The sequence below is a fragment of the Poeciliopsis prolifica genome, unplaced genomic scaffold, assembly GCF_027474105.1.
Source record: "Poeciliopsis prolifica strain line A6 unplaced genomic scaffold, Auburn_PproV2 SCAFFOLD028, whole genome shotgun sequence".
Taxonomy (NCBI): domain Eukaryota; kingdom Metazoa; phylum Chordata; class Actinopteri; order Cyprinodontiformes; family Poeciliidae; genus Poeciliopsis; species Poeciliopsis prolifica.
Genome location: NW_026562403.1, coordinates 4,113,163 through 4,131,631, shown reverse-complemented (window position 1 = coordinate 4,131,631; position 18,469 = coordinate 4,113,163). Strand labels below are relative to the sequence as shown.

Here is an 18,469-nt window from a genome sequence, read left to right as displayed (position 1 = left end):
CTATAAAAATAGTTATACTGAAAAACATATTAGCCTAAAATAGGAATGATATCAATTTATGTTCTGCTCAAAGATGAAAAATGATCAAATTTATGTTAACTTAAGCATAAACAAGTGTAAAAACTATATTCTGTATTGAGCTTTAGTTTTGACAGTTACCTAGTAAACAAACCTGCCTGCCACGAGAGGTAGATTGTTGCATAGTTTTGGTGCAAATGGATTGTAACTCACTGCAGATGCTAACCAAATACAGTAACTCTGGTACATCTGTATGTATGTCGCTCTAGCTCCGCCCCCTGATAATATCATCCAATTAGATTTTATTCCTGCAACTTGACGGAACGTTGTCAACAACTGGTCAGGACAGGAGGAAAACTCTCGTTTAATCCAATTGTAGCGAGCCTAACACGTTGAACTGAGGTTTGTTTTTGCGTTTTAAGTAGCTAAATACGACGACAACTCTATTCTGCTTACCCGTTTTTCTGAAACAGCCAACCATGAGGGGTAAAGTTGGGAGCGGCTAACATTAGCCGTCTGAATGCTGTTGAGCTTGTGACAGTGGGGGGAGGCTGCTGATATTGACTGTGAACCTGCGGTGGGTTGTGGCTAGCCAGAAAACATCGCCTCGGTCGGAACGTCCTTGGACGTCCAGAGTTTTCCCAGTTATTTCCGGACAAGAGGGAGTCTCTCGGGATAAATCACCATGGATTTGTTTGACAGTAACACTGCAGGTAAGAACGGAAGACGGTGAGTAGCGGTGTGTTTAGCTACCAGCAGCAGGCCAGCTAATGACTGTCGGGTCAGTGTGTTGCGGTGACACGATGACAGCCGCATTGACTGAGTTCGCTGGATGCTAAGCAGACATATTTAAATAACGACGTTGTGATTAGGATTTATAAGGTAGCTTATTGAACAAAAAGCAGAGACTTGTTTTCCTGTTCAAAGTGAAAGCACTGCTGCGGTGTTTCCTCACGTATCCACTCAGGTTGAAGCCTATTATAACTGGAAATGTTCTGTAAAGAGTTACAACAGATTTTCAAACCACTTATATTGTCCCTGGGCGTTATTAAAGCAAACTGTACATCATAAAGCAAACTGTGAAGCCATCAAATCACAACAGTTCAACTTCCCTATTTTGTTTATCTCTAACAGATCTTAGTTGTGAGTTTCTCTTTTTGGTTTTGTTAAGACAAGAGTGAACTTGTATTTCACAATCAGATTTTTGATCAGTGAAAGAATGTCAATGCAAAACCCTTATCTATATGTCTTTGCTCTGCAGCGATGTAGGGTTAATCTTGTGTGCTCAAGAGCTGAACATAGGAACAAACTGCAGCTACTGGTCCATATGTAACTGTGGGTTATTGCAAAAGTAGCCACACCCTTCAAGGTTTTCCACATTTTGTCTCTTTAAAACCATTTTTAACATATATCGGAGGTGATTTCATTTTATAAATAAACACAAAGTTGTGGGTTACTGTAGGGAAAGGCAACACCTCTGTGTGTAGCTGCTTCCATCGTCTCATCAACTCTTAACCAACTTCCTTGTCTCAGCTGAATGCCCTATGGCACGATGCTGCTGCCACCAGTATGTTTCACAGTCCTGCATTGTGAAATTGAGACATGTGTGTTGGTGTATTGCAAACCTCGCTCCTCTCCAAATAAAATGCATCATAGTTTGTGGTCATGATGTAGTAAAATGATAAAGCAGCATGAATATATTTGCTAGGTTTGACAGTAAGGTAAAGCTGTGAAATGTTTTGAGTAACATGAAAGCCACAGTCAGCAATATGGGCCAATATTACATATTGGCGCATATTTACTAGGCCGATATGTAAACTATATTGGCCTAGTTTGGTGATAAGAAGCCTAGTCATTCCTTTCCACAGTCTCACAAACATGTCTTTGTGGTTACATGTATTGTATTTTACCGTGATAACGTAGCAATACCCCAAAGGGTATCACATCCATAGCATAATGTGACTGACTGGCTATTATTTTTGTCATAAACTCTTCTGGACATTACACAGCACTGAGCTACTTAGCTCCTTGCCTATTAATAGACGTTCATACCACAGCAGCGTGGTCCAAACAGAGAGACTGTGTTGAAGTCATATCAGAAACACTATAACTAAGCAAACACAGAGTGGGATAATACAGCTTTCGCTTGCCTTGGCTGCTGACATATTTTTGTGGAGGTAAAATCTGTGTTTGTTGTCATCAGCTTAAAGCGAACAGCGTGTCTTTAGAAGGTGTTTACAGTTCCTACTTTCCACTGGCATCCATCAGAAATATAATACAATGCACTGCTCATTACCTAGAAAAGCATAGCTAGATTGTCAGGACATAGTGCACAGTATCTTAGTTATGGAGTTATTGAATTAGGAAGCCGAACATGCTTCTGATTCTTTCACAAATTACTTTGGGAGGAAAGAGACTGTCTGGCTGAAAATGGCATGCATTTAGTGAAACATAGCTTTATTCTTTTCCTGTTGCTGAAGATGCATTTTGGTTTGAGGAAGTGAAGGTTTTTTCTGTTCAGCCTTTGCACATGACAAAACAAAGACGGCGAATCCATTGCTTGTGCTTCAGCAATCGAGGCGTAGCTGCTGTACGCCTCTGTAGTTGCTCGATTTTGTGGCAACTAAATAGACGACCTCGGTGAGATTTGTTCAATGATAGCCAGAGTGTGCAGGCTGACAAACTTGTTTTATTTAGGTCAAGGTGCCACAAAGCAGGGGGAAGAAATGTAGAAAGCGTACTAACAAGAAACTGTAAAAACGGTGAAGCAAGTGTTTATATTAATACTGCATATATGTGACCATGTTATGAGAAAATTCGCCCCTCAAAGTCTGCAAACATAAACAGATCAAACTCACTTGTGCCAATGTAATTCGACATTTGTATTCTGCTCGGGTGTACCTCTCTCACACACAGCTCACTTTCTCGTTCAAGAATCATTTGTTGTTTTTTCTTTGTGCTTCACAGAGCGAGCTAACCTGCCGAGGAACATGATCGAGAACAGCATGTTCGAAGAAGAGCCTGATGTGGTGGATCTGGCCAAAGACTCAAACACATTTCCAGTATGCCAGTTCATATTTTCATCATTGAAAAAAGTTAAAATTGCACAAAATTTCACATTTAATGACACGATCTAGTTATTACCAAACAGATGTGAATATGATGAATGTTTGTAACAGTTTGCCGAGCCAAACAGCATAATTCCCCTCCTATTGTTTTATCTATGCATTTACACTGGAACTCAATCCCGTGTTGCCTTAAAAAAGCTTTCATACTTCTAGCTTGTCACTTAAAACAAACTAGATAATCAAAATATTTTCTTGTTATTCTATGTGAGAGACTAACACAAAGATGTCCATTCTTGCAAAGCAGTATGAAAATGATACCAGTGTTGTGTGTATTTCTTTTCAACCCCCTCAAGGCAGTACTTTGCAGAACTGTGTTTCACAGGAAGAGATGTAAATCGTTTAGTCTCTACAGAGTGAAGTTTTTCCCCATTTTTGTTTGCAAAACAGCTTAAGCTCAATGAGTTTTGATTGGAGACGTCTGTGAAGATCAGTTTTTAGGCCTCTCCAGTGAGGCCTTAAAACTGTACTTTGACTAGACCATTTTAACACAAGAATATGCTTTGATCTAAATTACAGTTAATGTTATTCTCTCAGCTCTTTTTTTCCAAGTCGTTACAGTATGCAACAGGTTTTATTCCAGGATCAGTTATCTGATGAAACCAGTTTCTTTGACCCTATTCCTGCTTCTTTTGAAGTCTGATCTGCCTATGTCATTTGATTGTCTAGCAAACACAAAGAGTGCCTCGAAGTGCATGCTGTTTGTGAATGCATTTATTTACCACAGGCAGTCTCACAGAATGATGCTGCCACCACCAGAACTGTTGTATTTACACAGAGATTAAATTGCACACAGCTGGAGCCTTTTTTCTACACTGCTAACATCTAAAGGCAACTGGTTGCTCAGTTTCTGCTTTCCTCTGGCATTCATCAGAAATATAATAATATAATGTCAGTCAAAGTAAAGAAAACAGAAAACCTTTAGGATTTTTACTTGTTAAAGTTTCTTAAAATCTTTTCCTTCCACTTTATATTCAACTCTCATTATGCTGGTCTGTGACAGAATCCCAATAAAATAATGTGTAGTTTGTTGCTGTAATGTGAAAAAAGAAAGAATGAAAACATAACGGAGGCAGCACCTGTAATTTAGTTCCTATTTTTATGTGTCTGTGCCTGTTGCCTTTCCATTGATAGTTTACACAGGAAGGCATATTTTTCTGAATAATCACACAGTGATTTGTCCTGTAGACATTTCCCACTCTTGACCCGGATGAGGTGGCATATGAGCCTCGCAGCTCACGGTTGCTGGTGCGTGGCCTGGGAGAAAACGACATGGATGATGATGAAGAGGACTGCGAGTCTTCTGCACGTCTCCTCGGAATGTCCTTTATGAACCGCAGCTCTTCTCACAGGTCCAGCTCGTCCCCTTACGTCAGGCAGTCTCCACCGAGGTAACACTCGCTGTTGATATCTTAAATAATTTCTTTAGATTTATTATTTTCAATAAAGATAATAAATCTTTAGCTGACTTAAAGATTAGCTAAAGTAAAATCAATATATCTGATTTTATGAGATATTGATCATCAGTTTTCTGGTTGACACTGATTCCCTGCTTCTTTTGAAGTCTGATCTGCACAGATTCTGCCTGTCATTTGTTTGTTTACCAAACACAAAGAGTGCCTCAAAGTGCATGCTGTTTGTGAATGCATTTATTTACCAAAAAGAGTGGGACTTCTTAGTTTTTATGCACTTATTGTCTTAGGAAGAATATTGAGACTTTCTAAAATTTAATCTGCCAATCATCAATCTAAGCCGATCGAGGAATAACTGTCAGACTCCCAGCTCTGAATGATTTATTGGTGGGTCTCTAGTAATGAAGCTTGCTGAATATAAATGGAGTTGAAGTTGGATCACTAAGGTGTTAAAGGAACATTCTCCCAAGTAAACGTGTTATATTTTCTGTTATAAAGGTAACAAGTGCTTAACAGTTAAAATATAAACAAATAAATCATGGAAAAATGTAAAGCATGTGAATTAAAAAAAAAACTCTGCAGTTCATCTCTTGTTCAATAAAATCTCTTGTTTTGTCTATAAAAGGTGTCGTTAGCTGCTTTTTGAAAGAATGTAATGGAGGAGGTGGTCTACAGCTGGAGAGGACCCTTCATCCCTGATTTTAAATAGTTTGAGGTTCCACCAGCATCCTCTGACTTCCTGATCTAATGTTTTGGGAGGGTTGCTGATGGAGCTATTCTGTCATCAGTGCTTTAAAGGATTAAAACGTTGAAGTCAAGTGGACATAAACTAAATGGTGATCCGATGTAAAATAGCTAAAACAGGATTTATATGCTGTCTGACACAATGATTATGCATTATTAGGTTGACACAATTTATTTGTTGTCTTCCATGTGGGCCACAATTTTTTATAGATATTTTAAAGCATTAAGACATTTATGTCATTAAAACACTGTTCTACTGTGAAAAGTTGCAATCAAATGATATATACATATGCATTTTAGTTGGTAATATTGATATATTTTTTTGTTTTCAGGTCGTGTTCACGACCCTCAGGTCGTACAATGGTTGTCTGTGTGTTTGTCCTGGTGATCGTAGCCTCGTTGACCATGGTGCTGTACTTCCTCCCTAGCTGCACCTTCACCAAGGTAGGGAGAATAACTCTTAAGAGATATATATGTTTACCTGTTTGACTCTCTGGCTCATTTTTTAACATTTATCGTTCTTCAGGCTGGTTGTCCTCAGCCAAATAAGACAGCACCCCTGGAACCAGTTTACCCTAATTCCACAAACGGAGAACTGTTTCCTTGGGCCGAATTTCGACTGCCTCACAGCATACGACCTCTCAGCTATGACCTCACCTTCACCCCCGACCTTGACAGCATGACCTTTACTGGCAAAGCTGCCATTGAAATGTCTGTACTTCACAACACAAAGCGGATTGTGCTCCATGCTGCTAATCTCAACATTACCAAAGCTACGTTTAAGGTTAGGTTGAAAGAGGATTGGTTAAATTATTAACCTTGGACGTTTGTCTTTCTGTCTTGTTGCTCATTGGACACGTCTTCTCTTCCAGCTGGGCAACGGACAGGCCCGTGACGTGACTGTACTGGAGTACAAACCCCGGCAGCAGATTGCTGTGAAGTTCCCGGAGGAGCTGAAAACAGACCAACATTGTGTTTTGACTTTTGAATACAATGCTAACCTCTCACACAGCTATGATGGTTTCTACAATAGCTCATACACTGATAAACACGGAATCAAAAGGTACATTTTATGAATAGTATTTTGTGTTAAATCTATGTGTGGAGGACATTTTGTTAATGTCTCTTGCTGGGACACTAATGAAGGCCATGAAGACAACAATAAAAAGCATGTTTCACTTTTCTTATTGATTTGAAAACATGTGCTTAATGACATCATCTTTTATTCAGAGTTCTTGCAGCAACACAGTTTGAGCCGCTTTCAGCCAGGAAGGCCTTCCCTTGTTTTGATGAGCCATCTTTCAAAGCCACCTTCCTGATAAAAATCAACAGAAAACCAAGCTACATGAGTCTCTCCAACATGCCTAAGGTATTGTTCAATTAGTGATTTACCTGTAAGATATAAAGGGTCCAAATAGAGTGCTCTGCTTCCATTAAAAGGAAGTTAGAAAATGAGATCAGTAACAGATGAAAGTCTAAATTGAATAAGCTTAAGAAGAATTTAACCTAAATGCAAAAATCATCTTAAATTTACAAATATTGAAAATTTGCTAAATAGTGTCATTATATTTGTGATTTCAGTTCAATTTGAAATAATTTATATTTATGTTTCAAGCATTTTTAATTAGAATTAAGTTGTTTGTTATAGTTTGTATCTGTGTGTTCTTTCTGTCAAGGAAGAAATATTAAGAGTTTTAAGAATAAAGCGAACATCGTTTCTAATAACCTGACATTAAAAAAAAGTCTCCATTTTGCAGCACATAAAAAATTATGAAAATATAATACAAATTAATTCTTCATGTTATACATGAGAACTTGTTGAAATTCTTCTTTTACCACAACCTGCAGGTATGATTGTTCACGCCTCAAATTGTTATCCTGCAAGAGTTTGACGTGTTCAGATGACTTTAGTTGGTTTGATAAGTCCTGTAGTCTAACATCCCTCCATATCCAGGTGTTCAATGTGTGATCTCTGATCTGTGAGTCATGAAACAAAATTCTACAGAACCAGTCTGCTTGTTCAAAAGCCAACAATAATGACAAAAGTTGTGTAGCTTGTCTCTATTTTTCCAGTTTGGTTGAAACAATGACAGTTTATATATATTTTTTCGATTTATAAATTATTACAACAAACAGAGCTCAGTTTTGTGTTGCATATGTTTTGTTAAACTGCTTAAAAATCTTTTACAAGATCTACAATTAAAATCAGTGTTTATAGACTGTGTAGAAAACATAATCTTATTTTCCTCACTGTCTGACATTAACTCAAAATTAACTTTTCTTGCTTCAGAACATTTACAATTACCAGCATTTTTTATATTTGTTGAATGCCAGAATAATGAAAGACATAATTTACTACTTTGCTCGGATGTGGGTATTTACATGCACTAGGATTACTATGTCTATAAACAGTTTGGGAAAGCCCTGGTGATTCTGGCTGACGCTGATGAGAACAAGTACCAACATGGGCTGAAAGGCCACCTGGTGATTAAAGAGGCCATTACTCAAAACACAACATATAAAACAGATTAGAGACATGTCTCCTGGTGAGATAAATCAACAATTTAAATGTTCCCATGAAGCCCAATAACCATTGTTGTATTTGAAGGAAAAAGGGAAACCTGTGGCAGTGGGAGCATCATGTTTTGTGGGTGGTTTTTTTTTTTTTTTTTTTTTGCAGCAGTGACTAATGGGCTTCTCAATGTAGATGAAGTACTCATAACATTTTGTGGAAACCTAAAGGCAAAACTTTAGCACATCAGTCTAAAAGTAAAATCCCAAGCCATACATCTGGCTGACGGGTTGTACCAACTAAAATCTTTTTGTAGTATGCACTCCTGTCTATACAATAAATAGACAGATGTGCAGCTCCTCCTGTGGACACAGTTTTTATCTCCTTACTTTCTGATTTTCTAAACCACCTGCATTTCCCTGCATGTTGGCCTTGTAGTTATTTAATTCTAGCACTCTGCGTTTCAGGCCAAAACCACAGCTCTTTCCAGTGGCCTTGAGCAGGATGAGTTTGAGAAGACCAACGTCAGTATGAGCACTTATCTGGTGGCCTTCATTGTTGCTAACTTCACCTCTGTCAGCAGCAGTGCTTCAGGAACAAAAGTAGGTTTACAAATGGCCATGTTTTGCTGTGGGTTCAAACCATAAGCACCGATAATTAATTTGAAAACATTGCATTGGTGGTGCATTTCACTTTGTGTCTATTTGTGATGCATATCCACATATGTTGGTTGTAGGTCTCTGTATATTCTGTGCCAGATAAGAAAGAACAAACCAGCTTTGCTTTGGACACAGCTTCCAAACTGCTGCAATTTTACAACAAATTCTTTGAGATTGAATACCCACTAAAGAAACTAGGTGAGCAGAACCACTCATCTGTACAACGTTGCTCTTTCTGCACTTCTTTTTGTTATCATTTGTCACACTTCTGCTTCATTTCTGTTTTGTCAGACTTGGTGGCCATTCCCGACTTCCTGGCAGGAGCCATGGAGAACTGGGGGCTCATCACTTTCAGGGAGACCACCTTACTGCTGCACAACAACTCCTCCTCTCTTGAAAAACAAGTAGTAGCCTCTGTAATAGCCCACGAGCTCGCTCATCAGGTAGTTATTTATTTTTATTTGTTTAGACTCCAGGAGCATAGAGTGTGATTATGTTTGGTTTGCTGGTCCATCTCTGTGTTTCAGTGGTTTGGAAACCTGGTAACCATGAGCTGGTGGAACGACCTGTGGCTCAACGAAGGCTTCGCCACCTACATGGAGTACATGTCACTGCAGGAAATACTGCCCAGTTTTGACACTGTGGGTTTGAACATTTGACCTGGGTGTACATAATATTTCTGGTGGATGAATTTGAGAATTTTTTCAAAGAATCTTGCTTGAATATTATTGCAGGGTAATTTATTCCTGACTGTGCGGTTCAGAGCCCTGGACAAAGATGCGCTAAACTCCTCCCACCCTGTGTCGACAGAGGTTAACACGCCAGAGCAAATCGAGGAAATGTTTGACTCGGTCTCCTATGAAAAGGTACAGCTTTGAGTGTTATATAAAATACAAAAAGGTCTTTGACCAAGATTTCTTTGTCTTGCTTCCAAGAAGAGCTCACTTTTTTTTGTTTTCTGTCACAGATGTTCTGATCTGTATTTGATTGAGCTTGCTAAATGTTTTTTTTTTTCTCTTTCTTTGACTGATTTTACACTTATTCTAAGTTCGGAACCTGATAACCAGCCAGTGAATCGACAGAATAATACACGTTTATTGTGTTAGATCCCGAGGAATATACATGTTAATGTGTTTAGGGATTAATAATCTCTTATTACTCTGATAGGTCACTTCTTCTATTACATTTAAAAGGTATTAAAAGAAGTATTTCTCAAGTCTTTGCTGGATTATTTTCCAGTTTCTTGAAGAAACGTTCTTCACATATTATTCATCTGCTGTTCATGCTGGTTTTTACCTTATGCTGATTCTTTGTCCTCTGTTTGCCTGCTTTCCTATTTTTAAGCCAACTCATCACAATTTGTAATTATATTTAATTACTTAAAAACAAAGTGAACAGAAAATGGTTGAAAAGCAGCCAAAGTTCAAAGCAAAAGTATAAAAGATGTTTAAAAAGCACATATAACTATTGAACAAGATAGCTTTTAAAGATTACCAGAAAGCCTGGCTTCGTAAAGAAAAAGTATAAAGATACATTAAGGTAGTTTATAACTTGCTTAGTTTACTAGAGACTCCGCTTTCTTTTGCCAAATATTCATATCCAATTTCTTCAGAGAAATTTCTCTGCTGGACCTCACAGTCAGCTGCAGCTGCAGCTAATGATCCATCTTGGTTTTAATTGTTGGTGTTTTGTGCCTCTGCACTCCAGGGTGCTTCAATTCTCCTGATGCTGAATGCATCATTGCCAAAGGAGCAGCAGTTCAAAAAGGGCATTATTCAGTATTTGAAGTCGTTTAGTGGATTAAATACAGAAACGGTGGACCTTTGGAACAGCCTTACACAGGTACGTGTATGCCTTTACCTAGGGTCTATATGTGCACAGTTATTCAAATGATGTCTTAGTAGGTAATCGATTGACTGTTATCCTCAACATGCATGTCAAACATGGATACACCTAAATTTATTTCATTTTCAATGAATGCATAAACACTGAAAGCTCCTGGGTTTGTTTTGCAAACACAAGTAGTAGATTTTCTGCTAGATTTAAAACTGGCACTCCTGTCCATTTTCCTGCAGCATTTTGTTTTGTTATTGTTCTTAAGATGATTAAAAATTAATGAATGAGTTGTTTTTAGAGCTTAAAAAGAAACTAAGAATGAACAGGTTGGCCCTGAAAGTAAGAACCTTATCACTGCATCTCTGGTCAGAGATCTTTGTCATCACATGTCTTCCATGCAGACTGAAAACAGCACTTTGTTTCCTGTAACAAGAACCCTTTTTTGTTAGTTTTACCATTTGGAATAACTAATTAGTTTCCCAGGAGCTTTACACGTTACATGCATGTATTTGTCAAATGAAATATGACTTTTGCATAATATCTCTGCAGCTTTGAACTCTACTCATTAAGTGTCTGCAAGCGTTAACATTTCCTTCCTGCTGCCTGTTCATCACATATTGATCCTTATCACCCAGTTTGGTTTGGTTTTAAACTGAAGCTACATTAGAGGGTCTTGAACTCTATTAACAGATGTTTGATTTTTCCTCTATTTATATCTTCACCAAAATTTTAATTATCATTAAGATAATTATCATTAATTATCACTTCAAATGACTCCTTATGCCATTTTATTTATTTCCTGCATGTTAAGGTTTCCACCCCGCGTCAGAATATTTCTGAGATGATGAATTCATGGACGTCACAGAAAGGCTTCCCATTGGTCACTGTGAGTCGCAAAGGCGATACGGTGACCTTCTCCCAGGAGCCTTTCCTGCTCACATCTGACAACAGCACAAAAGCAACCAGGTGGGTTTCGTCAACACACTTATCAGTAAGACAAATGCAACATGAAACCCAACGGTGCTGCGATCTCCTTTTCAGACAGTGGAATATTCCCATCACATTCGTGAACGACAGCTGTAGCTTGGCCCCGGAGTGCAGACAGATGTTCAATCTGAGTAAAAAGTCAGGTACAGTGTAACGCTTAACTCTGCCGTAACACTCCCTGTCTCGTTGTTTTGGACACTGTGTGAAATGACAAATGTTTGTGTAACTCAGAAAGTTTAAAGATGCCAGGAAGCGTAAAGTGGCTAAAGTTGAACTACAAGAACACCGGCTTCTACGTTGTTGACTACGGACAAGATGGTTGGAATGCTATTCATGATGCTTTGTCCGAAAACATCAGCGTTCTCACAGCCGAAGACCGAGCCTCAGTCATACATGATATCTTTGCTCTCTCCAGGTAACTTTGTGAGTGCACCAAAAATAAATTATGACATCAAATGGTTAATTTGCTTCAGTAATTCAAATGGTGAAAATCATCGTCACAGAGATGACCAGTCTTTGCCCATTTTGCTTTAACTCCACCCCTCAGCTCCTAAATTACATACTGGTCAGTCAAGTGCAGATAAACCTGAGTCATTCAGACAGGCGTTGTTACTTTTGGTAGGAAGGGTAGATGTCAAGTCTTAATCAGCATCTCCATATAACTCTAACATTTCCTGGTAAATGCCTGTGCTGAATTTGTGCTTGATAAAACACAGCAGACCATCAACATCCGGTGACTTGTCTTCCCAGATAAACACTAATTGCCGATTCCTCCAAAATCTGTAAACTTGATTTACAAATTAAAATTTAATTTCATCTGATAAGAGGACTTTCAGTGCCTGAGCAAAGGTCCAGTTTTTTTTTTCTCCTTACCTCTGGTAAAACGTGTCTGCTGCTTCCTCTGGTTCAGTTGTGTTGAATTACTTGAATAAACGAACATTTCAGTAATGTTCTACATAGCTAACATATATGCATATGATGTGATTAAACAAGCAATTCTACTCCAATATTTCACTTCAGTATTCGACCGTTTCTCCCTGCTTTGTTTGGTCGTTAGACTGGGACGTGTCACTTTTGAACAAGTCTGCCAGCTGTTGAGCTTCATGCCTGCTGAAACAGAGACGGCTCCTGTGACAGAAGCTCTGCTGCAGCTGAACAGCATCTATAGGCTCCTCGATAAAAGGCAGGAGTCTGACTTGGTAACTCGCATGAAGGTACTTTGCAAATGAGTGCTTTGGAAAGTCAGTTGGTGTTTAAATTTAATTTAAATAGTAAAACAGATTTTTTTTTTTATTGTCTGTTAGCCTTAAGTTTAAAGGATGAGCACTTTAAGTTATTAACTACATTATTACTTTTGTAAAACAAGTCCAAGTGTTGCTGTGGAATTGGAGAAGAGTTATTTTTCATTTTTGTTTCTCTATGTGACAGTATTACATTCTGAGTCAATTTGGTTCTCTGATGGAAAATCAAACCTGGAAGGAGGAGGAGAGTCTATCAAAACAGGAGCTGCGCTCAGCCCTCGTCTCAACGGCCTGCGCTCTGAATAATGAAAACTGCGTTGCCAAAGCCGAATCCCTGTTCAAAAACTACACTCTCTCCAATTTTACCATCAAGTAAGTGAAGAATATCTCCTCAACATCCTTTGCAAACAGAAACAGGCTTTTAATTATGTATCATATCAGTAAATGCGTGTTAGTAGGAAGAGGAGAGCAAGAGCTCTAAAAATAAATATTCTAACGTTTGTGTTTTTATGTATACTTCTGTAGGATCCCAGGTGATTTGCAGCAAGCTGTGTTTACAGTGGCCGCTCAGTCAGACGACGGCTGGCATACTTTGATCACCTTGTACGCAACTACCACCAATGATGCGCAAAAGCGAAAGATGCTAAAAGGCCTAGCATCAACTCAGGACCCACGTCGCATTGCATGGTAAGGGTGTGAGTGTGTGTGAGTGTGATCTTTTTATATAGCTATATAAGCTGAATTTCACAGCAGTTCTTTAAAGTTTAGCACATTTGCTTTATAAACTTAGACTTATTTGGATTTCATGTCATAGACCAACACAAAGTAGTGCATCTTTATTTGAAAAGTCATTTTCCTTTTCTTTGATGCTGCTAAATAAAATCTAGTGCAGTCAGTCATCTTCAGATGTCAGAAAATTAGTAAATGGACTCTGGAGGAGCTGCAGAGAACAAATCGATTCACATCACAATTGGTCTTTCACTCCACAAATCTGACCGTTATGGACAAGTGATGAGAAAAACATTGAATTAAAGTCCAGTTTGGAGTTTTTCACAAGCCATGGACGCAACAAACATGAGGAAGTAGAAGGTCTTTTGGACAGATTAAACCAAAACTGAACAGTTTGTCCTAAATACAAAACCATACAGAACCAAGTCTACAGCAGAGACAAGAGGACCAGGTCAGAGTTGTCAAGGAGATAAAAAGAAACTCAGGCCAGTCCTGTAAACAAAAGCTTTTTGTTTATTCCTCTCCCAGTATCCTTCTTTACACTACAAACACCTTGTTGCATTATGGTCTCACTTCGGTTTGCATTGTTTGCTGCTAAAGTCTCTTTATTTTGGTCTGTGCAGGATTCTCAAGGCCGGTCTGAATGGGGCTATCATCCAGACACAGGAGCTGCCTCTGATCATCAACACCGTGTGTAACGGGTTTGCTGGCTATTTGTTTGCTTGGGATTTTATACAAGTAAACTGGGACCGCCTCATAGAGAAGTAAGTCTCATCAAATTAATGTCTTAAGATACATTCTAGGAACAATTTACCTGCTAATTAAAGGATCTGGACTTCAGAGCATCATTATAGCTTCCTGTGCTTCTGGCTGCAGGTTTCCTGTTGGCTCCTTTGCCATTCAGTCAATCGTCAAATCCACTACCTCCCAGTTCTCCACACAGGCACATCTGGATCAGGTATGTATGTATTAGAGATGTACAATATGGTTTCATGGGACTGACAAACACAGAGTAGCACACAATTGTGAAATGGCTCTGTTCTGATACCCTGAGATAAAACCAAGTGTAGCTTATTGGCTTCACATGTCACTTAATTAGTCATTTTTCTCTGGTTGGGTCAGAGTTAATACTGCAAAATATCTGATGACTCAAAACACACAACCAGAGCTATAATGAAACGGTTTAGATCAAAGCAGATCCACATTTAAGAATGGCCCAGTCAAAGCCCAGACTGATGTACATTTGGACTTTTCTGGCAGTTGTTGTCTCCTTCCAGTCTGACTGTGCTTCAGCTATTTTGCAAAGATGAATAGGTAAAAGTTGGTAAAGATGTTTGTAGAATTATTTTCAAATGCAGTAAAAAGAAACACAAAAATTTTAATTGTTAAAACCATGTATGGGATACGGTTCTAGCCCACTTTGAGTTTGTAATGTGACAAAAACAAGTTCAAATGATAGTAATATGTTAAAGTCTGTTAACCTGTTTTGAATGATTAGGAGTCCTTGGATCACTTTGTGTCTCTTGCAGGTTCAGGCGTTCTTCTCCAGCCTGAAGCAGCGCGGCTCTCAGATGAGGAGCGTGCAGGAGGCTCTGGAAACCATCAGGCTGAACAAACGGTGGATGGAAAGCAACTTACAAGCTATGAGAAAATGGAAGGTCAAGTCAACCTGAATCTGCCCCGATAGCGAGCAGGTGGGGGTGCATTTTCAAGACAGCAGCAGTGTTTGCACTATTTTTGGACTCTGTCCCTTAACTCCCAGTAACCAGATCAGAGCAACAATCAAAAGCTCCTTCTGGATGAAAGGTTTCTGAGATGAGTCCTATCAGTTTTACGCGATAGCTCAGGGTGGTTCTGATTGTCCGTCTGATTGTTGTCAGACTCAACACACACTCCTTGTGTTTTATGCTGTCGACCAAACCTCCTCCGCAGTTCTCATCTAAACCTTGTGTTTTATTAGACAATCATGCTTCAAAGATTGAAACAGACCTCCTTTCCCCCCCCCGCTGGGTTTCTAACACCCAACCATTTAGGCTATAAAATGTTTCAAAACGTCCAATTTATGCACGAAGACGAGGCGACTCGATTCGACGTTCCTCGGCAGTGAGGAAATAAGAGATGCGGTTTTGTGAAATGGATCCCCATCACTCCTGCCATGTTGATGCTAGTCAGGTCAGATGATTAAATGATGGTTTAAAATGCCAAATGTTTTTTTTTGGCATCAGTTGAATGTAGTAAGAAACCTTCCCACTGTGTGCAGTAAAGGATATACAGAAAACCAGTGCAGGTTTAAATCACCCAATGTGTCTTACAGCAGGTGAGAGAAGGCAGCCAACACTGGAGCCAAGCGGTCTCTTTATTTAGTTTCAGCTCTGAAACTAAACATGTTTTACTCTACTTTTGTTGCCTCTACTCTCTTTTTATTTTGTTTATTTTTTTGTTTTTCTAGTCCATACCTGGGTAAGGTTGTAACAATAATGTAAATACTAGCAATGTGTTTTTGGAAGTACTATTTTAAAAATATTGACTTTTAATATTTTACATCTTGATATCTGTTGTGTTTGTTTATAGTGTAAAGTTTTATTTTGAGTCCAGATGAAAACTTTTTTTCTTTTTGTTATTTTCCTATTTCCTTATTTAGACAACCAAAAGGAGGTCGTTTGCTGATGAATGTTGTGTTACAAGGGCTACTGTGCATATTAGAGACATCAGGCGTCTGTGTTTATTTGTCTATACTTATTGATAATTTGTTGTTTATTAGTCTAAAAAGCAAAGAGGTTGTTTTTTTTTTTTACTCTTCAGAAGTAGTTATTTATTAACAGTCTTCACATGTGACTCTTTGTTTTCTGAAATGTTATTTAAAGACAGATGCACGTCCAGAGGTACTTTCTTCAGATTCACTTTCCTGTTACGTTTATCATGGTGTCATTTACGGCCACAAAGGCAACTCAAGATATCTGTGGAAATGTTCCTCCTAATGGTACCTGATGGGGTTACTGATGGGGACGATGGTGCGAAAGGTTCTTGAAAAGTATAAAAGTGCTTTTTAGCATTTTCCAGATCTGGATAACTTTTAAAAAAAGAAACAAAAATGCTTTGATTTTACTCTTTTTCTTTCTTACATTTTCAAAAACAAATTGACATTCATCTATGTTAAATTCCCATGCTTTTGTCTCTGATTTGCCAAGTTACATATTTACCATTTTACCCATGAGTATCTTGGTTTTGCATAGTGAAGAATTATTATTGATCTCCCTGTTTGGTCTCCAGACAGCATTAGATTCAGATTAAACTGAACCCGTGGTTCCTAAACTGGGTTTAAAATATTCAACAAAGTAGTATAGCTCATATTTTTATAAATATCTTCAAACAAAATAAAGACGGCAAATTTTTTTCAACTTAAAGTAATCTGTTTTTAGTCTAGGATATCATATTAGTGGAAAACAGAGATGATCGAAATTAGTCCAGATCCTACAAATGCTCTAATCAGTGTTGAGCCTAACGTGACGACTATTCAATGGGTTCAAATAGATTTCTAGTAATTTATTTAGAAATGAAGAAAAATTAAGTGTTTAAAAGTGTGAAGATAAGTTTCCAAAGTAGAAAAAATGAAGACAAAAAGAAATGACTGAATCAGACTTTTTAAAAGCATCTCATCACAGTTTCAATCTGAGTAAAGATCATTAATATTTCAGCCAATTATTTTGTCCTCACTGATTCTACTTGCTGAGAGGATTTCGTTCAGTTTTGCTCAGATATCTTTCTGTTACGTAAAAGCGCCATGTTCACGGTGAAACTGTAAAACATTTTGTTTTTGCACTGAGATGATGTCCTTCATGTCCTTTCGGGTTTTCATTACTTGAAATCTGCACAAATTGTTCAACGAAGCTACTTGGGGAAAACATTTAAAATAGAAAGAAATTGAAAGGGAACTCCATTTTCATCAGTCAGATTTTCCCACATTGTTCATCTGTCATTTTTTTTTTGTTGCATTTATTGTCTTTCTGTCAAAAACTGCCCAAAGTTTAAGTTCCTGTGCTTTACAAGCCTTTTTCATAAAGCAACTTGTTTCATTTCTTGTCATTTTTGACACTCCAAATAAAGCTAATCTGCATCCAACTCTTCTTCAGTGACTTTCATTGTACAACACCAAATTAGACTTATAAAAATATAAAAGAAAACTATCTATATTTACATGTAAATATGATCACATGCATATATTCTTTCAGCACTAGAACGTTTTTAGCTTCACTGTTGAGATTCCTTCTTGACACTACACAATTTTTATTTAAAATTCTTTAATTGAGCGATTTCTTTATTAAAGTATTTAAAATTAGTTTGACCATCTTTTCATGGCTTTTCCGTCATTAATGCATTAGACATTTTATTATTGACGGATGTTCAGCACAGTCTCACTGATTTGAAGTTTGTTTTTATTCATTTTCTGTGATTGATGTTATCACACTGATTTGCATTCACCATCCTTCAGAAACACGCTGGTTCTGGTTGGGGTTAAATAGTTTTGCTTTTCAAATCTACTTGCATCCCTTTTTGCTTATTTTACATGCGATCGCAGCCAATCCCCTTCGCTTCAGGTTTGACGGGATTTTTCTAAATTAAATAATTTAAATCAGAAATATTTCTGAGAAAGCAGCAGAACCACATAGCAACTGGATACAGAGACGCATCAGAACATATGAAACACATCAGAACCACGGAAGCGCTGTCAAAAAAACATGCCGGATCTGAACAGGAGATGGCAGCGTTGCTCCTGAAAGATGTCATTAAGTTTGGAGAAATGGAAATTAGAAGCATTGTTGAATTGTACCAAATGCAGAAAAATATTAAATGGTGGCTTTTGTTTATCTTCTACAACAGTAAATAAAAGAGAAACGGCTATTAAAAAAAAATAGATGAAAAGAAGTGACCTTGAATATTCACTAGGATAAGTGAATAAAAGTCCTCTGGTGACACTGGATTAAACTTAATCATTTAGACAATTTGTTGAAGCTTTTATCAGCCGACAGTTGAGTTTTCAATTCCTTCAAAATTCCCTTTATTGATTTTGGGATACATCTTCAGTTTACAAATAAAGTAATAATAATATAGTCATCCTTAGGATAAATATGTTTGGAATGAATTTCTGTCTTTCATCGACTGGAAATTAAACATCTGCTTTTAAGCCTTCCTCAACCTCTAAAAAGCT

At 37.9% G+C, this 18,469-nt stretch overlaps 1 protein-coding gene across 2 annotated transcripts; it reads left to right on the top strand.

The window, feature by feature from the left end:
- Positions 1–332: 332 nt before the first annotated feature.
- lnpep (leucyl/cystinyl aminopeptidase) lies at positions 333–17,387 on the top strand. 2 transcript variants are annotated; one of them, XM_055049068.1, is made up of 22 exons: positions 333–731; positions 2,986–3,080; positions 4,332–4,534; positions 5,632–5,743; positions 5,826–6,083; positions 6,172–6,362; positions 6,530–6,668; positions 8,279–8,413; positions 8,548–8,668; positions 8,762–8,913; positions 8,998–9,111; positions 9,205–9,336; positions 10,178–10,312; positions 11,118–11,272; positions 11,348–11,436; positions 11,525–11,708; positions 12,351–12,507; positions 12,722–12,906; positions 13,060–13,221; positions 13,887–14,027; positions 14,140–14,221; positions 14,793–17,387. In XM_055049068.1, exons 1-22 carry the CDS (start codon positions 704–706, stop codon positions 14,934–14,936), a joined length of 3,114 nt encoding a protein of 1,037 aa, XP_054905043.1. In that variant the 5' UTR covers positions 333–703; the 3' UTR covers positions 14,937–17,387. The 2 variants fall into 2 exon arrangements, with proteins under 2 accessions (XP_054905043.1, XP_054905042.1); XM_055049067.1 differs by having other exon boundaries at positions 8,548–8,913.
- The last annotated feature ends 1,082 nt before the right edge of the window (positions 17,388–18,469 follow it).